Below are 25,441 nucleotides of genomic sequence, written 5' to 3' on the forward strand. Positions count from 1 at the left end.
GACCACATTTTCTTTATCCATTCATCTATTGAGGGACACCTAGGTTGGTTCCATAGTCTAGCTATTGTGAATTGAACTGCTATAAACATCGATGTGGCTGTGTCACTATATTAATCCTTAGGTTTCTTTATTTTATAATAAACCACCCATAAAAAAGAGAAATTTAGTTTTTAGGTTTTTTTTTTTTCCTAATGCTTACACTGACTTTGTTTTCTTACTCTGTAATTATTGTCTTAACTTTAGTCATTTTGAATTTTTTTGTTTGTTTGTTGAAAAACCTTCATGATATCTAGGTGATTTCCTTCTACTAATGTTTTAGGCAGTGTCTCATTAGGAATGACTGTCCAACGTAGTCGCAAGACTTCTCAGCTTCATCTTAAATTATGGATGAAATTCATGGCGGCTATGTGGATCTTAGGTTCAAGACAGCCTTGAATCCCTGGCACAAGTCCTACGTGGTCATCTCATATTATTCTTTCGATGTAATAGTGTACTCAAGAGATCTGCCTTTATTCATAAGTAAGATTTCCTTGTGGTTTTCTCTCCTGGTCTCTCTTTACTGGGATTGGGTTCTTAAGGAATTGAGAAATCTGTCAGTTGCTGTGTGAACAGGAACCTCACTTGGGAGGCCGCTTAGAGATGCTGGGGTCTGGCTCACCCCAGGCCAACTGGATTGGAGTTTCTGGGGTGGAGCTGGAGCCTCATTAGTTTTTAAAAGCTCGCCACGTGACCCTGTTATGAAGTCAAATCTGAGGACCACTGTGTATGGTTGGGAATTGTTGAAATCACAAAGCAGAATCTTTGTTATATAAGATGACTCAGCCCTGGGAATGTAGAGCTTTAGAATCTTCCTCCTCCTCCTCCTCCTCCTCCTCTTCTTCTTCTTCAAAATAATCTTTTAAAATTTTTTTAGTTGTTAATGGACCTTTATTTTATTCATTTATTTGTATGCGGTGCCGAGACTCGAACCCAGTGCCTCACACATGCAAGACAAGTGCTCTACCACTCAGCCCCAGCCCCAGCCCCAGCCCTCCTTCCCTTCTTACTACCTGGTTTCTTTCACATTTCTGCCTTGGCTTGGGTCATTTTTACACTGCTTTCAAAAAATTAGCACTTTAAGTTTTCAAATGTCTGGGCTTTAGAAATGCACATGATATTTCCTCCTCCGTTTTCCTTTCCTTCTGTAATTTTCTTTTTTTTAACATAACTATACATTTTTTTTCTAAATATATATTTTTTCTGAATCAGGTTTGAGTGGGTTATTTGGTATTTAAAAAGGAGCTTTTGGGGGACTGGGAGTGTAGCTCGATAGTGGCCTGCTCACCTCGCACCTGCAAGACCCTGGGCTCTGTCCCTGGCACCCAAACAGGGTGGGGAGGCAGCTTTGGAACTTATTGTTCCTTTCTGTGTTTGTTTGTGTTTTTTATTTCATTAAGCCCAGTTCGTATCATTATCAATTTTCTATCTAAAGCTCTTTTTCAGTTTTTTTTTTATTCTTTTAATGTCCTGAGTTCATAATAAATCCCCTTATTGTTTTATGAGTCATTCTTTATCACGAAGACATTGTAGTCTATTCATTTTCCTCTGATTTCAGTTTTGTTTGTTTCCTGTAGATTTTGGTATCCAATGTGTGTTTTTTCACGGTGCTGGGGAGGGACCCAGGGCCTTGACCATGCTAGGAAAGCACTCTGTCACTGAGTTATACCCCAACCCTGTTTTATTATTTATTATTTTTTTTCCTAAAAAAGATTGATTTTTATCCTCTAGGATTGCTTCTCAAATTTTAAATTATTAAAATTAATGTATTGTTGATGGAATTGCAAATTGGTACAACCACTCTGATAAGCAGTATGGAGATTTCTCAAAACATCTGGACTGGAGCCACCATTTGACCCACTTACTGTGGTTTATACCCAAAGGACTTCAAATCAGCATATTACAGGAACACGGTCACATCAATGTTCATAGCAGCTCAAGTCACAATAGCTAGACTATGGAGCCAACCTAGGTGTCCTTCAGTAGATGAATGGATAAAGAAAATGTGGGGCATAGATCCAATGAAATACTACTCAGCCATTAAGAAGAGTGAAGTTACGACATTTGCTGGTAAACGAATGGAACTGAGACTATCACACGGTGAAATAAGCCAGCCCCAGAAAGCCAAAGGTCGAAGGTTCCCTCTGATATGAGGAAGGTAAAGAAAAATAAGGAGGAAAAAAAAGTGAAAGAGAAAGTGAGAAAGAAAGGAGGCAATAAAATAATAAAGTGTGTCTGATATTATTGGATTACGATCCCAGAGACTTTGGCTTGAGAGAAATCTCTTATTTCATCGGCTGAGGTTTTCCTGGTGTCCGGGTATACCAGGTACTTCACAAGGGTAAGGAAATAGTACTTCTTTTCTGTTCAGGTGGGCCGGCTTCTCCGTGAAGCTGTGGTTCGGAGTTGGTAGCCTGCCCTTGGCAATCTCTCCACCTTCCTACCTGCCCCTGTCGATCTGCCTGCTATGGAAAAGGAGGGTATTGATTTCTCCCGCTATCTGGGCATTTATTTTATCAAGTTCTCATTGTTTTTCTAATAGTTTGGGGGTCTGATTCCTGGCGTTGTTAGGTGCTTGGCGCTGCTGCAAGTGCTGTCGAATATCAGTGGTTTCACTATTTAGTCTCGTGATGACTCCAGGAGGAGAGCGCAGCATCCTACTAGCTTCGCAGATGAGGAAGAAACAGGAACAGGAGCCGCTGGTCCAGGGCCCCAGAGTTAGTGAGGAGCAGGTGCGGGTCTCAGACTCGGCCTCTTGTCCTGCAGGACCCGGCGGCTGACCTCCTGGCGTGGATGGTCCCTCTCTAGGCCACCGCCCCCTTGTCACATGGTTAACGCAGGTTCTCTGTCTTGTTTCCTCACCTCCCCTGTGTCCTGCAGCGGATGGGTCCCTGTGAGCCGCTATTCAAATCAGGACAACCACCCTGGGCTGAGCTGTCCTTGGACGGTGACTGACGTGTGACTCATTCATTGATTCAAAACTTTCTGAAAAAACTGCACAGCCCCTGTACCTTTGCCCACACAGGTGGTTCAGTTTTTATGAATCATTGTTTGCGAAAAACCCCAAAGACGGAAGAACTGCAATGGATGCAGCATTTTTCACATATATATATAACCTGACAGTTATTTATATACATTTAGAAAAAATAGATCCAGTTATTTGATTAATAGACAATGCACAAAGGAATCAGAGGACTCTTCCAACAGCTGCATTTTATGTGAAGGTCATTGGACACTCCAAGGTCACTGTGGAGACGGGCCTTGCTCTAGTCACTCGGGCAGATCACGCTCTCCCTCATGGTGCCCTTGCTGTCTGATGGTGCTTGTTTAGGTATTTATGTGCCTAAACACAAGTCTGTCCACGGAATGCAAGGTCCGTGACCACAGGCTCCTTCCGAGTCTTGTCCGTGGTGGTTGAATTCCCATGAGTCCCCAGCATAAGCCCCGATCTGTGCACCAACCAGTTTCTCAATAAACATTTAGTGAATGCGCTTGGTTAAAGTCTGTGGTACAGAGCTTGGTATCCAGCAAGTGCTCAGTAAATGCTTCTTACTCTCAAAGTCATTGCTACTGTTCTTACTGCGCCCTTCATGGGTACAGTCAGGCCCGGAGCGAAGGGTCAGATTAGGCACCACGGACATACGCACACACAACTAGCATTTATTTTAAAGGAAAATGTTACCAATCTAGTCTGAGATGTGGACTCATCCCCTCTGAGAGCCGGGCAGGGGTCCTGTGAAGGCTGAGACCTCCCAGGGTCAAGGTGCTGTTTGAGAGCAAGGTCAGAGTCCCGGGGCAGTGGGGTGGGCTCTGCTCTTCTCCATCTGCGTCTCTTCCTTCACCCTCTCCCCTCCAGCATGACCCTGGACCCCCGTCCTGGCAAACTGACAAGCTTTGGGCACCCACGCAGGACGCCAGCTCTGCTCAGGACCCTGCTTTCCCTCCAGGTCACCACATCTTTTCTGCAGGAAACCGCGGTCAGAGCAAAGTTGCTACCTAGAGCTCCCTCTGCTGATGCGCTGGGCTGCGCCTGAAAACCCACCCTTTTCAGCTGCACAGCTGGGCACCTGGAGTCTGTGCTGGGCTCCGCCTGAGGCCACTTCCTTCTCTGGAACAGGGAACAGGGAGTGGGGGTTCCAGGTGACGCCTATCCACAGCCTGCCTGCTGAGGGACACGGGACCTTTGGCTTCCTGGATCCTCTGACCACAGGTCCAGGAATCCTGGAGCTCACAAGAGCTCCTGGGAGAGTCAGAGATTCCTCGGGGTGGGAAGGCGTCCCCGGCACAGGGCACGGGGAGGCTCAGAGGCAGGTGAGCCACCTGCTCCCCACCTCTGCTTTGATGCAGAAGTGAAACTTTCGGGGAGTTTCTAGACTCTTTGATGAGCAAAGACAGGTCCATTTGCAGAGTCTGGGTGCAGCCGACTCTAATAAACTAAAAAGAAACACATGATTGAGATTAAAAAAAAACAAAACAAAACAGAAATTGTGTATTTCACTAAATTTAACTCTTAGTCTGAAGTCTGTTTCAATTCAGAAGAAGTCCTGTGGAGCCCCAGTTCTCTGGTACCCCATGGCAGGAGCACTGGCGGGGGGGTGGTGGATAAAAGGAGGCCCGTTTCCCTGGGCCCCCTCCCCACGGCGGCCTTAGGACAGAGGTCTTATTCTCCCTCACCGTTCCCCCGGTGAGAGCGTGGCAGCCCAGGGACAGCAGTGACCTGCTTAACAATCATCAGAAAAGCACCTCCCGTCCATCAGCCGTCCCCCTGCCCAGGGGCCCCAGGCTCATTCCAACTGCTCCTGAAACGATAACGCCCCATGTTTTCTGAGCACTTACTATGTGCCAGGCTCAGTAGAGAGAACGAGCCATCTCACTTAACCCTTACAACCAAGGCCCCATTATTGCGGGGCCCATCTTACAGATGAGGCATCGCGGAGGTGATAACAATGAAAGTCTGAGGTACAAAGAGGCTGAGCTGGGAGTGGGGCCTGGGCCTGCTATTGCTGTCACATCCCCTCACCTGTTGGGCACTCCTAGGGATAAAGACCCCTCCTCCGGTTTCCCCCATACCCCCTAGCTCAGGGCCCATCCAACAGCCCAGCACTATAGGATCATGGTTTACTCTACCTTCACTTAGAGAACGGAACAAGTTAGGGTTTGGGATGGGAAGGGAACCCTACAAATCGGCAGGAATGTCTTGAGGGCTCTGGTTTCCTGCCAAGTGAGCACAGGGACTGTGTTTAAAAAGAAAAGTTCCTGGGGGAACCCTCTTCATGCCTAGATTCTGAGGCCTGGCACACAAATAGGTTCATTTAGCCTTTGCTGAGTGGCTGAATGAACTTGGATAAGTCCCAGGAACTCCCGTCTCAGGCGGTCCTGGGCTCTGTCTTGTCCTGGTCTCCTGGTCTCCCCTTCCCTACTGTGAAAGCTGTGGGCAGCGACCCTCCTAGCACAAAATGGCTGCTCCTGCTCCTCTTGGCTTAGTAAACCCGGGAGGCCACCACTGCTCCCAGAGGCCCCAGCACTACCCAAACCAGCTGGGTCTCCTTGTGCTGAGATTGGCATCGCAGACACTCCTGGACTCACCCCTCTCCCCACCCCAAGCCACCTGCTGATCTGCCCTCTTTGTCTTCCCGACAATGTCTAAGGCGGCTTTTCTGGGGAGAGGGAGAGGGAGAGAGCGCTGGTGCCCTTAGGAGCTTGACTTGCTTCTCTTCTATCTTGGGCAATTTTTCATCCTAAAAATATCACATGAGCCGTTTATGGCGTCCATAACCTGCCCGAAGCTTCTAAACCTTTCTTGGGTGGCTTTTTATGAGTCAAGATAAACAAACAACTCTCTTTCTCCAGGGACTTGAGGCCCCGATCCTTCACCTCAGTCCTGAAGCCCGGGGCCCCCAGGGAGCTGAGTCAGTCTGGGCCCCAAGGACCCGGTTCCGCGTGTCCCTGGAGGAAGGCAGGCACCGGGTTGGTGCTTGGGGGGAAGCGCAGTGGAGCCCTGGAAACCCAGACAGGCCAGAGGGCAGCGGTGCCAGTGATGCTCAGGGCCCGCCACTGGGGTTGGGAAGCTTGGGTTAGACGCACAGAGGACAGGTCTGGTGACCTGGCGAGTCTGGGGGCCCGGCTCATCCAACCACTCACTTGGGGTGGTGACTTGTCCAAGTTGTGCAGCCCCACGGGGGTCACCCTCCCGGCCACGTGCAACCTCCCACCAGGACTTGATCCCCGTAAAGCATGCTGCTAGTTTCAGGGACACTGGTGTCCCCCCACTGCCAGAGAGGAAGCACGGGATTTGGGCCAAGCTGTCCAGCACATTCCATCTTCCTGGCCACAAGGATTGGTTCAGGGGTGGCCTAGGACCTTCAGACGGATCAATCGGAGAGGAGAATCCTGGGAAATGTGGATGCTTTTTTCCCAAGGCTAGGCTTCAAAGGATAAAAGTGGTCTCAGCAACTGAGCTCAGGCATCTTATAATGCCCCCCGAATGAAGTAGGTAGACGCTGTGGAAGGCAGAGAGGTGAGACGGACAGAAAAAGACTCCTAGGGGATAGTTGAGTTGCTGGGTCAAGCCCCACCTGAAGTCTTTACTCTGGATGGTCAGTCACAGGATCCACAAGTCTGTTTTTGAGACAAAATAGATGTTTTATTACTTGAAACCATATGCAGAGGGCAGGGGACTGGCCTGCCTCTGTTCTTCATTCCTGGTCAGGTGTGCTGAGCCTTTTGGGAAGGCCTCATGCTTGTCCATGCACCTGGCTACTCCTGAGGCTGGCTCTGGTTGGGAGTTCACAATCTCTACTAGTCGAAGGAAGCAGGTTGGGTAACCACATGACCCAGATGCAGCTCCCCTGGCCCCCAAGCGCTGTGCTGGTGAGATCAAGCCTCACTCACCTTTGGATCACTGGGCCTGGCCTAGCATGGGAGGCGAGGTCACTGCTCACCCAGGCTCTTTCTGCGTCTTGCCTGACCTATTGCCGCTGACCTATTCTCTTTATAATCCACTTTCTTAAAAATTAGGACGAATTAAAAGCAAAGCCGACAAGATGCAAAGCCTTCACTCCAAGTCCCGACCCACAAACTGAGGATTTGCTCAGCTACTGGATTCTGGAAGGCCCAGTCCCACACCAGAGGCCAACCCCATCCCATGTGCTCACCACTGGGCTCGGCTGAGCACAAAACCTGGGCAAGGGGACAAAGGAGGGAACGGGTTGGAAACACTGAGTCAGAGAAGAGCGCGAATCTCAGGGCCAGGGAGGAGGCCTGGTGGCTCAAGGTCACCGGGCAGATCAGCCAGGAGGGGGAAGAACTCTTTACAGAGTAAGCCTTGTTCCAGCAGGACCTGATCCCGTGCAGGCTGCAAGGCCGGCTTCCGGGTGGACCGGGAGAAGGGCTGGGGGGGGGGGGGCGGCTCCAGGGCCAGACTTCTGGGCTTGCAGCCTGTGATGGTGGGGAAACTCCTTTTGCCACTAAAGCACTTGGTTGCCAACTGGATTCGTCGTCCTCGGTTTGTGAGTCGCTGGGGACCAGAGAGAGCGGTGACTCAGTGAGCCCCGAGCACGTCGTTGGCACTGGAGGGGGAGGGGCGACTCGGAGTCGCTCCTGGTGATCAACTTCAGAGCCTCCTCCTCCCCTCTCCTCCCAGCCGGGACCCAGGGGTCGGCCGCGCGACCGGGGACCCTTCCCCGGCTTCGACCCTCCCGAAGTGTCCACGACTCTCGGCGCCCGCAGACGACCCGGGACCCAGCGATCCCGGCGGGAAGCCTGCAGCACCCTCCGCTCCTCGTGCTCCGGCTTGGAACTCAGGCCCTCGGGACCCCTCTCGGGCCCACCGTCTGCCCCGGGCGACCCCGTCTCCCGGCCCGGGCTTTCTCTCCGCGGCGGGAACCGGCCCCTTCCCCGCCCCCACGTCCTGGGGTGTCCGTCTGCTCCGGCCGCCCCCGCCCCTCCCCGGCCCGCCCTCCTCCCGTCTCCGCCCCCGGCCCCGCCCCCGGCCCCGCCCTCGCGCGCCCCGCGGCCCCCGGCCCCTTCCCCAGCGCCCCCCGCCGGGGCCCGGGCTGTGGGGAGCGGGAGCCGCGCGGGCCCGCGCCCCCTCCCCGCGCGCCCCGTCCCCGCGCGCGCCCGCGCCCCTCCGCGGCCTCCCGGCGCCCGCCTCCCGCCCTCCTCCTCCTGGTGACGTCCGGTCCCTGCCCGTCTGAAAACTCCGCGCCGCGGCGGAGGAGGAGGCGGCGGCGGCGGCGGCGGAGCAGCGAGCCGAGGCGGCGGCGGGGCCGATCGGGAGCCCGAGCGGCAGCAGGGGCCGGGGAGCCGCGGGGAGCGCGGGGGCGGCCGGAGCGCGCCGGGGTCCCCGCGCCCGCCCGCTCGCCCGCTCGCCCGCCCGCCCGCCGCGCTCCGAAGATGGTGGCGGCGCCGTGCGCCCGGAGGCTGGCCCGGCGCTCGCACTCGGCGCTGCTGGCGGCGCTCACGGTGCTGCTGCTGCAGACGCTGGTCGTGTGGAATTTCAGCAGCCTCGACTCCGGGGCCGGCGAGCGCCGCGGGGGCGCAGCGGCCGGCGGCCACGAGCAGCCGCCCCCGGCCCCGGCCCCACGCCGCGAGCGCCGGGACCTGCCCGCGGAGCCGGCTGCAGCCCGGGGAGGAGGCGGCGGCGGCGGCGGCGGAGGCGGAGGACGAGGAGGAGGACGGGGGCCCCCGGCGCGGGCGCGGGGAGGCGGCCCCGGAGAAGCCCGCGCGCAGCAGCCGGCCAGCCGCGGGGCGCTGCCCGGCCGGGCGCAGCCGGTAAGATGCCCTTTGGGCCGGCGCCCTGCGGGGAGGGAGGGAGGGAGGCAGCCGGCCCCACGCCCCCAGCCCGAGCCGCGGTCGGCGGCAGCACGGCGCACCCTGCCCGCCCGCCCGCAGCCCTCTCTCCCCGGGCGGGCTCGGGGGTCGTGCGCTGCCCCGTCCGAGTCTGAGGACGGCCCCCTGGGGTCTGGGGAAGTTATCTCCGGAGGAGGCGCTCTGAGGGCTCCCGGAGCCTGGCCGGGCTCCTGTTCCCCGTCGCTCTTGCCGGGCGCCCGACTCGCTCCCCGCCTGTGGGTGTGGGTGCCTCGCTCCCCGCCCAGTGCGCGGATCGTGCCGGCGTCCTCCGCTGCTGAGGGGTGGCTCTAGCAGCTGCCCCCTCCGTCTCCGGCGAGCTGGGCGCAGACAGCGGAGCCCTCCTGGTCCTGGCTTGAGAAAGGCTCAGGGATGGGTGTCCCAAGTCCCTGACCGCGTCCCTCAATCGGCACTCTGTACTAAGTCTGAGGTCCCGGTTACTTTGAGCCTGGATGGCTCAGCATCCTGGCTCCACCTTCTCTCCCTCTCACCTTGCCATCTCCCGTGCCCTCCCGTCTGCAGCTTCAGGGCAGGGCCTCTTCCAGCCGACTGCCTCTGTCTCGGTGCCCCTTCACCTGTCAGCCCACTGTCCAGGCGCCTCCGTGGGTCCTTTGCCCTTGTTGGGTGTGAGCAGTCAGGGCTCTGAAACTGTCTTTCACGGATCTTGTGGGGCCATCTGGTTGGCTGGGTGGGGAACTGCCTTGTCCTACCCTGTCCCCAACTTCTCCAGGGGTCCCTTTCACACATTCGGAAGGCTCCTTGCTGAGCCCACTGAGGTGGGGGCTGGAGGTCCGCAGGCTTCCACTCTGGGCAGGGTCCACGCTCTGCATGGGCGGGATCTTCTGTCTTAAGGCGCAGGATGGGGATGGGTTGTGTCTGTCTGTGTCCTCCTCATGCCACTTGCCTGCAGGGATTTGCTTAGTCCCTTAAGGATGTTAGACACGGTGTGGGAAGGGGGGCCCAGGATCTGTAGGGATGGAATGCTTGTCTCTCCTCGTTTCACCCAAGACTGCCTGGGCACACAGCGCCTTCTGTGCCTTCTGGTCAGCCAAACTTCTTTGGAGTTGACCAGCCCTCTGTGCCAGAGTGTGGCTCTTTGTGCCTGCGGGCTGAGCCAGCCCCAAGATGTGATGTGATGGCATTTCTCCCTGCCCTGTGGGTTGCAGGGAGAAGTCTTCCCCTCACTTGTAAGGAGGAGAGAGTGGAGTGAAATTGCTGACGGAGAACCGGAATGTTCCCATGTCCTGCAGCCTCTTATTTACAGGGGAGGGGACTCAGAGGCGCTGCCTTTGAACTCCTGGAACTGAAAGTAATGTGTTCAGGCAGAAACACAATTAGATGTTCTCTCTGGATTCCGAGCCCTCCCGGGAGGTGGGCAGGAGGGTTCAGGAGCACGTCCTGCTGGCCCAGTGTTCTAGAGGTAGGGTGGTGCTGGGGCGGCGGGGAAGTGGGGCTGACTGGACCCTTTGCACCTGGGGTTCAGGAGATACCTTTGGGGTGCAGATACCACCTGTTGAAACAAATGAGGGGAAGAGATGGCTGGCTGACTTGTTCTCAGGGCCCTGATGACTTGAGCATCCGCCATGACCACTCCTTGTGGGTTCAGCTTAGTGTCCCTGCCATCTTAAGTGCCAGCTTAGCCACAGATGGTTTGCAGTGGGCAAGGTGGGGGTGGGGGTGGGGAGCATACCAGTTTCTTTTGAAAATTCCTTTTGGAATTCCAGGTGCAACTGTGGAGTTGCCTGGCTTCATTTTTTTCTGCAAGTTCAGTTCCTGTCCCCTCGTTTGCAGCTCCCAACGCCTCAGTCCTTCACCTTCTGATACAAGTATTTTCTTTTTCTTTTTCACTCTTCCCGTCCTGATAGTTGGCTACTGGGCTGTGTGCCGTTGGCGCTCCTGGGCTTGTGTTTTAGTGTATCTGTTCCTCTCTCTCTTGTCTTCCTCCCTTTCTGCATCTACCCCTGTGGGCTTCTAGGGCTTGAAGTCACAGCGCATATGCATACATTCTGGCTGCAGCCTGGGCTCTGGCCCCTTGTAGCTGTGCCCACCCAGCCCCTGCCCTTCCCCTGGACCAAGGAGACCAGAAGGGGGCAGGCTGTTCCCGAAGTCCAGCATAGCTGGTGCTTGGGTTGCAGGCAAGGAGAGGACCAGACCGATTTGCAAGCCACAGAGGCCCTTGCAACCCTCGGTTTGTTCCCAGACCCTTCTGGGGTGGGGGTGGGGGGGCTGCCAGCATGGTGTTTTGGAGGGACGACTGGGAGCAGGATATTAAAAAAAAAAAAAAAAAAGATTAAAAATTCCTGTGACTTTCCAGATGACTCCTGTAAAGCACCTCAGAGGCAGCGCTTGGGCAATGGTGTTCCTCTGCTCTGTGGCTGGTGGGGGTGGGGTGGGGTAGACAGCGTTGGCTCTTGCATGGAGAGGGGATCCGATCCGTGGCCTGGGGTGGGTGTGTCGCAGAGTGTCAGGCAGGCCTTGTGCATGGAGCATTTTTCTAAAACAGACCCTGCTGCAAGAGCCCACTCCGCCTGTGTGTGCTTTGCAGGCGCGGGGAGCTGTCAATCGCTGGAAAAAGCTGATTGTATTTTTTTTTTTTTTTTTTTTTTTGGTGCATTTCTGAAGCCGGGAAGGAGCATCCAGTTTTGCAAGGAGACAGAGTCAGAGGGCACAGGGACGGCGGTGAGATGGCATGTCCATCAAAGATGTGCAAGCGTCCGCTTTCCGCTCAGCCTCTTGCCTATTAGAATGATCGTGCCGATTGCAGCTGTTTGGTGGCCGGCCGTGGCCCTGATTTTTCCCTGGGTCTCCAGAAGCTGTGGATTTTATTGTCATCTCAGAATTTAAAAACAGCAGGCTTCGTTATATGGGGAGGGGATATACCGGGGCCAGTGGGGTGCTGTCAGAAAGATCAGCTCCAGTCTTGCATGCATTGTGGAGAAGATGAAAGAGAGTCGCTGTTAATGTAAAGAATGTTTCTTTTCTTTCCCTTGGTGAATCCCTGGAAGACCTCACAGTTTACTCTTTGTGCCCTTGGATAAACTGCTACTAAGTTTCACTTAAGAAATCTAATTTTTTTGTGTTTCTTTTTCCCTCCTCCACACAGACATAGACACCCTGCACTCTCCAAGTTTGATCTCTTTCTTTCTTTTTTTTAACTGACTCTTTTGAAATGTTGGTTTTTCGGCAGAAATTCCTCATACTTCGCATTACTCAGATAACTCAGAGGGCTTTTGCAGACAGTGGCAGTGACTTTGAAAGCTAGTTCACAGCATCCAGACCGCCCGGGCTTCCAGCAGGCTTCCAGCAGGCTTGGAGGCGTAGCTTTTCTTTCTGTCCAAATGTTTTGGGACCAAGAGGACAGAGGGTATTTTACTAATTTTTTTTTTCTTTTTTTATTTCTTGCTCTCAATGGAGTTTTGTTTTGTTGGAGCAATGCATTACACTTTGTGTCCAGAAATGTGTATCATTGGACCAATTTATCTTACTGCAAATGTTCCCATCTGCTTCATCGTATACTAGAAAATGTTAAAGGAAATAAAGTGGGGATTATTATCAACATATATACATACACAATATGATATAAAATATGATATAACAGGGTGTAGGTTGAGTGTTCCTTATTTGAAATGCTTGGGACCAGAAGTGTTTGCAATGATGGATTTTTAAATTTGAGAATATGTGCTTACACATAGTGAGATACCTGGGGAACGGGACCTCAGACGAAGCACAGAATTAACTTACAAAGCACAGAGCTCACTTACGTTGCACGCGTCCTTTGTGCACAGAGCCTGAAGGTAATTTAGTGTGGTATTTTTAGTGTGCCTGTGTCTCAACTGTGACAGGTCACATGAGGGCAGGCTTAGAATTTTCCCCTTGTGGGGTCGTGTTGGCACTTTAAAAAGTTCTGGATTTGAGAGCATTCAGATGGCAGGTTTTTGGACGAGGGTCCGTGCGGCCTAATGCGCGAGCCTGTGTAGTGAGCATGACCCTCTACCTGTGCACTCGCGCCTGTGTCTCTTTCTCGCTTTCTTCCTACTGTCACGTTTAGACTCTCTCTACACCAGTCGGTTTTTACCTTCCAGAAGGTTGGGTGGAGAGGAGCTTGCTGCTCTGCAGACAGGAAGCCAGCTGAGGCATAAATTCTTGCTTCCTGGGGACGGCCCAACTTTGGTCATTGGTCCTTGTGGAAAGAGAAATTGGGTGGCTTGGGTAGAGCCGAGTTGACATCATTGTGGGCATGTGTGTGCCCAGAGGAGAAAAACATCCCCTGGGGTCTCCGTGGCCGGATTTCACCTCCCCAGCTAGAGCTATTTAGGGTCAGGGGGCCACCGACCCCTAGGAAGGAAGACAGAAATGCACCCCAATGGGCCTGTGCAGGGCGAGGGCAGGCCCGGCCCTGGCTCTTGGTTAGTGCTGCTTTGTGCTGGTCACTTGCCAATCCCTCTCCCTTCTTCCTCCGCATCTCCCCATTTCTCGTGACCCCCCGATTCCCCATCTACCAGAGACAGAGAAGATGCTTTGAAGACAATAAATAATAACAACCCCAACCCCAGCAAAACCCAAATTCAAAGGGAGTGGGGGTGGGAACAGACAAAAAAGTTACAGGGAATATGTGACTGATTCCAGCACAAATGAAAGAGGCCTTGTGTGGTGCCCGGTGGCGCACCGCACCTGGGTTCCAATTCTAGCTCTGTGCCCTTCTACCTCCAGCCATGGGCAAGTCACTCTCCTCCGTCAATAGGCCACCAAGGCCACCTCAGTGGGTTGTGTGAGGATGGATTCCAGTAAAATGTGTGTGAACTGATTTGGGCCTGGCACATGCTAAATGGTCCAGTGTGAGCTGCTGTTCTTGACAGGAAATTCTTGGTCCATTTGGAAATGAGCATTTGTGTGTGTGATTATTCATTTTCCCACACAAAGGAGGGATTAAGTGAATACCAGGCCATTGAATGCATCTAGCTCCTTCTGCATGTGCAAGCCTTGAAGCAGGATGGACTGTGGCAGGACAAAGAATACCAACATTTATTGAGCACCGACTGCATGCTAGGCATAGTTCTGGTGGACTGCATACATTATTTTATTCAATGCTCCCCCCAAACATACCTACCTATCTATCTCCAGGAAGGAAGAGGCTGTTACCCAACTTATACCAAATTGTGTCTAAGAACCCTTAACTAGAAATCTCTGGTCTTAGGATTGCTGGTTTTGTGGCAGAAATAGAAGGGAGCTTTGTGAACATTATCTCACTGTCTCGCTGAATCCCCCCGAGCTCTATGGGATAGGGCTGTTGCTGTCCCCATATTACAGATGAAGAGACTGAGGTTCAGAGATGCAAAGCTGCTTGTTCATTAAGAACCCAAAGTAGGGGACTAGCAGAACTGGGAGCCACACCCAGCTCTGCCTCCTTCCCACTGCCGTGCAGCGTTCTGAGCTCCCTCTCTGCACAGTTCTTGGATAAACCCTCAATGCAGCTGTATCTTTTTTCTAAAAATCACTATACCACTCTTCTCACTTCTGACTGCAGATTCCTAAAAATGTGCCAACCTTAGAAAAGCAGCATATGCACCGTTTGCTTCGAATCCGCCCCCTAAACAATGATGCAAACTGATGGGCCACGATAGCAGTAGAGCCCGTTTTTCACCCTTCACATTAACTTCTCCGGTTAGAGGATTATACTTGCAGCAGCCAGCAGTCATGGGGCTGACCGTGACCAGGCCCTGTTGTGGATGTGTGCAAACATTAACTCCTTGAAACCTCCTGCTACAGAGAGGAAGCTGGGGCACGGGGCGGCGAAGGGACTTTCCCCGGGGTGCACCGTCTTCCGTGGCAGAGCAGGATCTGAACCCACGGAGTCTGCGTTCCTAAGGGCTCTGCAACCTCCGTCTTCTCAGCATCCCGTGAAGGCGTCTGGCTTGGAATCCCAGAGCGCATGTTGATTCCTTCAAAACGGCCAACCCCAAGGATGCGATCTTAGTTTTTAAGAATCTTATCGCCTTTACTGAAGGTAGCACACACAATCACTGTAGTTAGGCCCAGGGGCATATCCATCATGTCACCGGGTCACTCATTCTTTGGGGAGGGGCAAGAACACCTGGAATCTAGTCATTGAGCACAAATCCCGAGTCCAGTAACTGAGGGCGCCAGGCCAGGCGTCTTGTATGTCAGACTCTGGACTGGCTACTTTGTGTCCTTTGACCCAGATCTCCTGATTTCAAGGCAGAGTTTTATGGTCCTAGAGAAGAAAGTGTCTCCTGTAGTCCAGGAGGCTGGGAGCATGCCCGCGAAGAATGGAACTTGAAGGAGGAGTTGGCCGGAGGAAGCAGGTTGGGATTCGGCTCTCTCTCGCCAGGGGGCCGGGCAGGAAGGGGCTGTGCAGGGCCCGCTGGCCAGTGGGGGGTCGGTCCCCACTGCTGTTCCTGCTGCCCCCCGCCCCCCTTCAGTTCAGCTGCTCTGTGGTTATCTAGAGGAGCCCACGAGACCTGTCCCTGACAGCCGGGGTGACAGGGACGTGGCAGTGACATCTATCTCCTGAAGGCGCAGTTGGGATCTGGTGAGCACTTCCTTCCGCCTGCAGCAGGAGCCGTCCGTTTGCCCGCAGACGCTCACCGGGGTGTGCCCCTGCGATGCCTGTGGTTAGGTGGCCCCTCCCCAGGGAAGCCCGAGATGTCACAGAGGAGGGTGGATGTCACCTTCTGCTTTACTAGTGACCAGAGAGTGGAGCCCAGCCAGCTGGATACTTGGAGGAGTGGACCCATTCTAGCCCTTCTGGGGGAGATGGCCTCTGAATTCAGGGTCCCCTGAGAGCAATGAAATGGGCTTGTGTCCTCTGAGACCTGGTTTGTCCCCGCCAGGTGACTGGCTGGCTTAGCGGAGCATCTGATCCAGGCTGACGTGTCGGCGGATGGTGATGGGGTCCTGTGAGCTGCTTTGCCTCTCTCCCAGGGGCTCTGCCGTAGGCCTGCCCGGGAAGCAGAGAGGGTCGGTGTGTGGCCCTCCTGCAGCCTGAAGGGGTGGAATGGGGACCGCGAGGTTGACGCCAGGGCTCCCCACCCAGGGGAGCAGACGTTCAGGTGGTGACTGTGATAACAGTGACGGGGGAGGGCGGTTACTTTCGCTGAATGTTTGCCTGGCACCAGCCACAGCAGGAGGACTGGGAGGACCTAGCCCCTGGAATACAGCGACCCCCAAGTGAAAGCCTGCTACTCTCTCCTGTCACCTGTTTTATTGAAAATAATAAGAGCCAAGACAATAGATTGCATAAAAGTTAAACTTCCAAGAAGTGGCTGGAGTAGGAGTTGGGGTTCTGTGGTGACTCTGACGGCTGTTTTCTTAAGTCTCTGCCCAACTCAGTCAAAATAAGTGTCTCAGCCTAGCTTCACCTCTGCCCGCCCTGCATCCGTTCATGCATGCATGAATATATCCATCGTCTGTCCATCTGTCATCCACCCATCCATCTACCATCCACCCATCCACTCACCTATTCGTCCGTCCATCCACCCACCATCTATCCATCCACCCGTCCGTCCGTCTACCCACCCACCCATCCTCCACTCCAACAGAGTGGGCCAGGCCCCGTGCCCAGCACAGGGACCACCTTGGTGAACAGGAAGCGCATCCCTCCAGCCCTCCTGGAGGCAAGGATTCGGGGTGCACTTCTAGGTGCCTGTCACAGTTGAGGTTCCTCTCACATGTCTGCCCAGTTCTGATCGCCTTTTCCCACGGTGGCTTCGTGGACCCAAGAGGAAGGTTTCCTCTGGAAAGGCCCGAGAGAGAAATAGCATGGGCCAGGGCTCATGAAGGTGACAGGTCCCCGTCACCCCAGAACTGGCATTCCTGAGGCCTGGACCACCCCGCTCCTGGGGTCCCAGGTCTTCATCTTACATCTGAAGGGACGAGCCGGGAGATGTGGGGCAGTGCCAGGCGGAGGCCCAGAGGCTGCCTGTGGGGTTCAGGCGGGGCGGGCCCTGGCAGCGTCTGCTGGACCTGGCACGCGACTTCCTGTCTCCGCCTCCTCATCTGTAGCTTGGGGCCCAGGAAGGCAGCGGCTCACAGGGCTCGATGACGAGGTGTCACAGGGCCCACCTTCCTTATCTGCTCTGCCTCCTGGTGACCACACCAGGGAGACGCATGCAGGAGGGGCCTTGGATCTGCCCACGCACGGTGTCAGAACCACCAAGCACAGAAACGCAGGGACGGGTAGAAGTCCTGAGATGGGCCAGTTCTGGGTCCTTGTCCCTGCTTGGAGGCTAATGGCCATGCTGGAGGGTCGCACCCCAGACCATCCAGTCCCCCAGACCCGCCTCTACCTCCTGCAAGGTCCCCCGGCACCTGTGACCCGGGACTGGCCCCTCTGGGCCGCTGAGCTTGCAGCCTGTTTGGAAGACCTCTCTCGTCACTGGGAAGAGCTAAAGATACCTGTGGTCACCTGTCAGCTGTCCCCTTGTGCCATATTCGTAGCATTGATTCTCCCTAGCTGCGGTGGCCCTCCCTGGGCCTGTTGGAGGATTCCTCCGCTTCCTCCTTGCCCTGGGGACACCCAGGATAAGCAAATTCTCACAGCATCAGGCCGTCCAAGGGCGCACCTCCTGGACAGGAGCTCTGCCCGCGGTCCTGCGTGTGCTCAGCCGGGTTCCCCTGGGTGGGGAGCGTGGGGGTCAGGGTGGCTTACGTCATCCTCCCCCCTGGTTTTCCCATGCCCTTGCACCCCGAGGAGCTGTACCCAGGGAAGCTGGGAGTCATTGGAGATGAGGGCAGGGGGACCCTTAGAACATTCCAGAACACGTTGACTCTGATCCTAGCCCCTTCAAGGTTGATGTGTGAGTTCAGCTCTTTGTGTCTTTGTGGCCAGACCAGGCTGATAAGCCCACCTCCCGCTGTGGTCTGGAGGGTTCAGTTTGATAAGCGGATGGGAAAGTGCGTGGATGCTCAGAAAGCCCCGGAGGAGGACGGCAAGGGGGGACTCATTCTTAAAAAAGAAGACGGTCAGGGCTCGGACCTTTGTCCCCCTGCCCCCCACTCCTGCACCCGCCTGTGGAGTCCGCACACGTGGGTCCCGGGCCACTGTGTGCCCAGCTCGGTGTGAATAGGGGGAGCACAGAAGTGCCTTCGCTCTCCTGGGGAGGACCCGGTGGACGGATGGACTTGTTCCCAGCACGTGAGGGCAGGAGTTGAGGTCCCGAGAGAAAATCGGAGGCCGAGGTTGAGGGTTGGTTTTGGACGGGGAGATGTATATCTCTCTTCCTTTATTTACTTACTTTGGACTTATTTCATATATCATTGAGGGTGAGGCTATTTGGGGGTGAGGACTTCTTTGGACCGCTGGCTTTTGCCAGAGGAGTTACAGACGAGCGCTAAGGATCCCAGACGCAGCGTAGACACTGATCTCAGTGTGGCACTGATTACAGGGACGACCTGGGCAACGGTCCTCAATCTGACGCGTTTTATAGTCACTATTCATATATTTCATATGGGTACAGCATTCATTTAGTTCCTAAATTTTGTATATGTTCTTTCAACTGCCTTCCTTTCTTTCTTTTTTTTTTTTTTTTTTTTTTGGTACCAGGGATTGAACCCAGTGACTCTGACCACTGAGCAACATCCCCAACCCTTCTTATTTTTTACTTTTAAGACAGGGTTTCCTTAAGTTGCTTAGGGCCTTGCTAAGTTGCTGAGGCTGGCTTTGAACTTGCAATCCTCCTGCCTCAGCCTCCCAAGCCGCTGGGATGACCGGCACGCGCCACCGCGCCTGGCTGACATGGACATTCTTTTGTTTTTCTTTTGATGATTTTATTTTGAGACAGGGTTAAGTTTCCTGCGCTGGCCTCCAACTTGGCAATCCTCCTGTCTCAGCCCACTGAGTCGCTGGCATTACAGGTATGTGCCACTGTGCCCAGCTTACCTGCTTTTTTGTGTGTGGTGTTGTTGTTGTTGTTTTAGCCAAAAAGTATTCTACGCACTTTCTCCCAGGTGTGCAGCTTGGTAAGGTTTGACAAACTGGACACACCCCAGGAACCCACAGCCAGGGCAGGAGAGAGCACCGACAAGGTTCCAGGCGCCTCCCGCCTTGGCGTCGGGAGTGACCATCTTAAAGAACTGTTGGTAGCAGTGTCTCTCTTTAAATGTGTATCAGGGGAAAGACATAAGCGTGGTAGCCATTCCATCAAAATGACACATTGCTTAGCCTGTGGGAAAAGGGGCGTTGAAGCAAAAAGAAGTTAGTTAACAAAGTGAAGATGCTCACGTTATAGCGCCAGGTCCCCACCCGGATTCTAACCTGGATCCCAGCTTGGTTTGGTGAATGGCCATCTGGGAGGTCCAGAATGGCTACGGTTTGGGAAGCACCGATGTTTAGACGGCTGGACGATGTTTGGCTCCTCTGGTAAACAGCTGTGCTGCTCTGTTCCAAAGTTCAAGGGGGAGGGGTTGAAGTTAGACATTAGGAGGGACCGTGCTCTGGCTCCGCTGGAGTGGAAGTCCCCAACACGGGCCTGCTCGGTGGTCTCAGTGGCCATCTGTGTGGCTCCTACAGTCCTGGAAACTGATTGTCCCTAGCACGGCTTCTGTGACTGGGTCTGGGCTCCTCTCCTGTACCCTTTGGACTTACCGCCGTGCGTTCACTTTCTGTCGAATATCCGAACCCTGGTCCCCTACATGGCCGACGCGGAACGAGCCATAATGAATGACCGCGTTAGCCCCGAAAGGACATGTCGTTCTGAGCCAGGCAGCCAGGCTCAGCTGGGCGTTTGGAGCCGTTCCCAAAGGCCAGAGACGGCTGAGGAGCTAGCCCCCAGATGCAGAGCCCCGTGCCTCACCAGCCACGGGAATCGGTGGCCACTTCTGTCCCTGAGCCTCCAAGGGCGACCCCTGTCCTGACTTCTGACCCCCACCAGTTGTTTTGTGTCTCCTTTTGGGAATAGAATCCCTCAGTCTCATCTCGGCTTTGCTTAAGGCCATGTCCGTGAGAGTCATGTGTACCCGAGCTCAGCAGGCCACAGCCCCTGGGCCTCACCCGCCAGCTGCTTCCATAAGACCCGTGAGCTCAGAGCAGATTTTGCATTTGTAAATGGTTGGGCCAAAAAAAAAAAAAAAAAGAATTTTTCATGACATGTGACAATGACATTTGTGTCTACCAATAAAGCTTTATTGGAACGCTGTCCCGTGGGTGCCCTTCCAGGCTGGCCGTGACTTATTTGGCGCCACGGTGGCTCAGTGGAGACGGAGACTGGCCCACGGAAGTTAAAACATGCACTCTCCAGACTTTCTAAGAAAGTGAGCTGGCCTGGTGTCTGCAGGGGTCCTGGGACGGTCACTGCTGTCCCGCTGGGAGGCAGCCCAGTGGACATCTCGGTCCTGCTCTGGGCACACATGGAAGCTCCTGGTTTGGGGCCACCCTGCGTAGCGTCGCGGGGACCACTCCTGTGCGCGTCTGTTGGTGACCAGGGGAGCAGAAGTGTTCTGACCCTGGTTTTCAGCCGTCGATGGGGCAGATGCATTGGCAGTTGGAGCCTCGCCTTTCCTGCTAGGGCGGGGAGCTTGGGGACGCTGTCCTCTGTCTCGCAAGAGGGAGAATCCTCAGGCCCGGGACGCGTTCACGGTGGACGGCTGTTCCTCCATTTCGGTTTCTTCGAGGATGCCAGGAGCTGCCCGATGGTAACTGCTCTCGTTGCCTTTGGGAGCCGTGCCCTCCTCTGAGGTCTCCTAACCAGAGCCATCTTGTCCAAAGGGCTCTTATCTTTACGCACAAAACAGGGCTGGCAGAATGAGGCTCCCCCCAGACCCTGTCACTTCCTGGTTTGATTGACGCCTGTTTATCTCCGGCTCCTCTGGTTTTCTTGCTGGGAAGCAGATGAACACGGACTGGCAGCCCCGCTCGGCCCTCTCGCCCTCGGTGCGTGCGTCATTCTACATCCAAACGCTGGGCTGAGATGTCCCCTGGGGGACCACGGGCGTTGCGTGCAGGGCCACAGCGTGAGTGCAGGAGACCCCTGAGGAGCCGCCTTCCTGCACCTTGTCAGCGCCGCTTAGCACACAGGGTCCTGGTCTGGCTCTGACATGGGCCTTCTCCACTTGCCGCCCCACCTCTGCGGGCCCAGCCGCCAACCGCCCCGGGAGCAGGAGGTCAGGAGCTCTAGGAGCCCCTGGGCTTCCAGGTTCTCTTGGCACTGGCTGGGAACGGGACTTCAGGTTCCTCCTGGAGCCTGTCACAGAGTCTCATCAGCAGGGCCTCCCGCCGCCCGCCTGGCCAGCACTGAAGTCTGGCCGTGTTGGACGCCTGTCCTTGGGCTCTGCCCCGTGCAGTGAGCAGACTTGAGGGCTGTCACCGGAGAAGGCGGCTGGCGGCGGTCGCGGTATTTCTTTTGGATGAAGTTTGGATTATGTGCTGGAAGGGCTAGTGGCCCCGAGACCCAGTGGCAGCCAAAATCTGCTGTATTTGACGCTGTCTCTGGACGCTTCGGTTTTAGTTTTTAGAACAGGGCTGCTGAGCCGCAGTGCCACCCTGGGTTCTGAGCCCAGGGTCTGGGATTCCTAGACGTGAGACGCTGGACCCTGGATTCTGGTTGTAAGGTCCTTCCTGCAGCTTGACTGTTTGATTACTAAACGTTATGATTGTAAGTTTTTACAAAGGGTGTGTGTGTGTGCGTGTGCGCGTGTGTTCCAGAGGCGTCGTCCTTATCAAGACTGCTCTCTGGATGCCTTAACATGGCCTCATTGAAATCCATGCCTAACTTGGTCTCAGACAACAAATGAGCAAATGTGTAAACAAACAAACAAAAGGCTCATAGATTTCCAAGGTAGGGCTCTTCCAGGCCTCGTTCAGAGAACAGTGAGACGGGTTAAAATTCAACCTCTTCAAGCTCATCACAAAGAAAGCTAACCTGAGAGAACCCTTCTACATCACTCTTAGGTCAGAGAAGAAATCAGGTTGGACATTGCAGATCACTCAGTGATTAATGGAAACGAGAATCCCCCGTAGGACCCAAGAGGTAAGGCCAGTGCTGGGCCCAGAGGCCAATGGATAGCCTGTTTCGAAGGCGCTTTAGCTTTGGGTATTCAACAGGGAAGACGGAAGGGATTGACAGCCCCGTTTTGATTTGTTAAAAAGATCATTGAGAATTTTAAAAAGGCAGGAATCTGTGAAACAGGAAGCAAACACGGTCGTATTGACCCATGAAATCCTTCGTGAGCCAACAGTGCAGAGTATTGACTCAGCTCCTCTTAGGGTGAGAGTCTGGAATAGGTGAGTGTCCCCTCCCTCCAGCCGTGGCCAGTGCTTCTGCTATGGTGACTACAGTCCAGGGACCCGTGGGTAGCAGGAGAGGCCACCAGTGTAGTTTCATGCTGTTGGGACAGGTGGGCTCCTGCCTTGCTGTCTTTAAGACGGCTGAGGGATTCTTGTCCCTGTGTGTGTGTGTGCACCTGGGGCTGCCTGAGCCCTGGTTGCACATCTGTCTTCCTCCCAGGTGGGACCTGTGCTCGGGATCATCTCCCACCTCCCCACTACAGGGGGTCCCTCGGGTGTGCCCCGCCCTGCCCTCTGTCTGGGGGCCCTTAGTAGGACCCCCTTTCCCACCAGAGCTGACTGTGGGTCCATTGATCTCCCTGGGGTCTTTCCTGTGCATGAGCAGCACTTAGTAGGTGCTCATTAAGTGGTGCTCAGATGAGGAAGGGCCCTAAGTGCAGAAGCTATGGAGCTCCACTTCTTAAGACCAGGGGCCAAAGATTTTTCTCGAGCCAGGCCTCGAGTCCCGGGATGCGCTTTCCCGTCAGCCGCTCAGCCTTACGGGCGGTACCTTTTCAGTTTATTCTTTGTTCCTGTGGATGAGGGACATAACAGCAGTAGCAGCTGCCTTTATTAAGCCTTGACTGCATGCCAAGGTTCTTGTGTTTATGCTACCAGCGCCCTGTGTTGTGGGCATTGTCGAAATCGCTGTCTTGTGCATAGAGGAAGTGAGGCACAGAGAGGGGAAGTCACTGCCCCAAGATCGCCCAGCTGGTGAGGGACAGATCTGCCATCTCACCCGGCCTGGCACAGAACCCATGCTCTTCACCAGCACGTCACCCGATGCTGAGCCTTCTGGGTGGGATTCAGGATCAGCTGGATCTGGGTGAATCAGGGAGGGCCCCTCTCCCAGCTGCTGGCCCCGCCCCTTCCCTCTTGCCTCATCTTTGGCTAAAGGTCCGACAGACTCACATCCCGCCTGAGGGATTTTGTCCCCCTGCATGAGCACCTGGGGCCGCCTGAGCCCTGGTTGCACATCTGTCTTCCTCCCAGCTGGGACCTGGGCTTGGGATCATGATGGGGCCGCAGACTAGGGTGCACCTCCACAGGGAGACTCAGGGGGCCTCTGTGGCAGGAGAGAGTGGCTGGTCCTGCTCCCTGCCAGCTGTGTGACTTTAGGCAAGTTAGGCAGTCTCTGTGCCTCAGCTTCTTCATCTGCAAAATGGGGAGGACCACTGTGCCTGATTCAGAGGGTGGTGGGAGAAAGGAGTGGGTCGATGTATACAGACTGCTTAGCGCAGGGCCCGCGCACGTATTAATCACCATTAAGCTTGTGCTATTATTATCAGCGCTGGTCCTGGCAGGAGGAGGAGGAAGAGGACTGGACAAGGGGAAGTTGGGGACTGACACTGCCGCTTGCTCTCCTTCCTCCCTCTGGAAAGAGTGGGTGGCCCTGGATTCTGTTGCCCGCTGAGCCCTGCACGGCTGTGCAACCTCCACTCGGTCACATGGCGTCTCTGTACCCATTTTCCCACCTAAAAGTATCAGTCGTTGTAATGATGCTGATAAGGATAACTGGCCTCGTGGGAAGATGCACTTTTTTTTTTAACTTAGTAAATGATATTTCTAAAGCCTGGGATGAATTTTGCAATTGAGGTGTGTGTTTGCCGAATCTCCTGGGGCACGCCCTTGGGCCCCAGAACTTACTGGACGGGTGATGCGTCCCCCACGGGACAGATCAGTGTCCGGGAGGAGGCCGGCAGGGTACTGAGGTGCCGACCCACTCCTGCAGCCCGGGGTGGGGGGTTCTTGGGGTGCCCCCATTTCACAGATGTGGGCTCACGGGGGTCTGCTGGTCCAAGCTGCAGAGCTGGTCCTGGCCCCCCACAGGCCCGAAGCTGGGCCTGAGTCTCGCCCAGAGCGTGGAGAAGCGTCTCCGGCTCCCTCCCCAGGACGTGGGAACGTGTTCCTGGAGACAGCCTCAGTTTCTCCAGCTCCTGGTGGTCTCAGAGACCCTGCCAAGTTCCAACGCCTCTGACCATGAACTTGGCTGAGCGGCAGCGTTCTGGGCCAACCCCCCAGACCTGCGCCTTCCAGCACCCCAGGTCCTAGAGCCTTTGATAAAACAGCGTGGACGCGTCCCCAGCCTGGCGCAGGGTCTGGGGGGCTCAGCCGTGTTTCAGGCTGGACTTGCTGAGGCCAGACGCTCTGCCCTGGGGCTGGCGGGGCTGGGTGGGCTCTGGGAGTGCGGGAGGAGGGAGGAAACCCGCCGTGGCCCCTGGCAGCTCAGGCCAGGGCTGCTGGGCAGGGTCCAGACATCATCCTGCGGACGGCGACAGGCTGGGGGTCTGTGGGCAGCGGGGTCCTGAGTCATTGATGGCCGCTGACTGACTTGTGAAGGCCATTTGCAGAGGCCGGGTGGCAGCCAGGGCCGAGGCTCCCTCTGCCCGGAGCCCTGGGGACACTCGGGGCTCCCTCTGCTCTGGCCCAGCGAGCTTGGCTGTGGCCGCTGACCGGGAGATGGCTCTGGCCGCCCCCTGCTCTGTGCAGGAGCTGGTGGCCTCTGCCGTGGTGGGGGTGGGCTGTTCCCCCCGGAGGGCTGGTGACGCTCGGTGCTGAGCGGGGGTCCCCGAGCCGCCTGCAGTCCTGAGCGTCTCCCTGAGACTCTGGCCGCGGCCCTCGGGGACCGTTTGGCCCACTTTGTTTCAGCAGCTTGGCCTGGGGCCTGGGAACCCCGGGCCTGACTGGATCCCAGGTCCACCCCTTGCTACTCCGGCAAGAGGGGACCAGCGACATCCCGCTCTGGGCCTCAGCGTCCCACCTGTGAATGGGGTGGCAGTCCTCCCTGATTTGACGGGTTGTTGGGAAGATTCAGTTAATATTTAAACCGAGACACGGGGCTGGGGCTGGGGCTGGGGCGGCCCGGCCCATGGGAGGCCCCAGTAATGAACGTAAGTGCGTCCAGACGGGACCAAGCCCACCTGGTGCCTCCGAGCCCTCTCAGCAGCCCGCGGGGAAGCCAGGCTGGACCCGTAGAGGCCGAGGAGGGACAGTGGCCCTTGTGAAGTCACACAGCTGGTTTAAGGAGGGGTGCATTCTCCTTAGTGGGAAGACCTGGGCTCGGGTCCTGGGGCCACTGGAGACAGCTGGGACCCGCTGCCCAGCACCCGTGGGCTCTCTGGAGCCTCCTGGCCCCATGTGCAACTGAGATGAGCTACCTGCCCCGCCGGGAGCCCGTCATTGACTCATCCGTTCAGCAGTGACCAGGCATCGCCCGGGAGTGTGAAATATGAGCAGAGGTTCCTGCTTTGCCAAGTGGACATTCCGGAGGGGGAGGAG

The 25,441-nt window shown here is 55.4% G+C and overlaps 1 protein-coding gene across 1 annotated transcript in view; it reads left to right on the top strand.

Moving 5' to 3' along the window:
* The first annotated feature begins 8,430 nt into the window (after positions 1 to 8,430).
* Positions 8,431 to 25,441, top strand: part of Xylt1 (xylosyltransferase 1) — a 239,816-nt gene continuing 222,805 nt past the window's right edge. Inside the window, exon 1 of the mRNA XM_076840180.2 lies at positions 8,431 to 8,808. Coding sequence (XP_076696295.2) covers positions 8,431 to 8,808 — 378 coding nt within the window. The remainder of the gene's footprint in view (positions 8,809 to 25,441) is intronic.

The sequence above is a fragment of the Callospermophilus lateralis genome, chromosome 19, assembly GCF_048772815.1.
Source record: "Callospermophilus lateralis isolate mCalLat2 chromosome 19, mCalLat2.hap1, whole genome shotgun sequence".
NCBI classification, from domain to species: Eukaryota; Metazoa; Chordata; class Mammalia; order Rodentia; family Sciuridae; genus Callospermophilus; species Callospermophilus lateralis.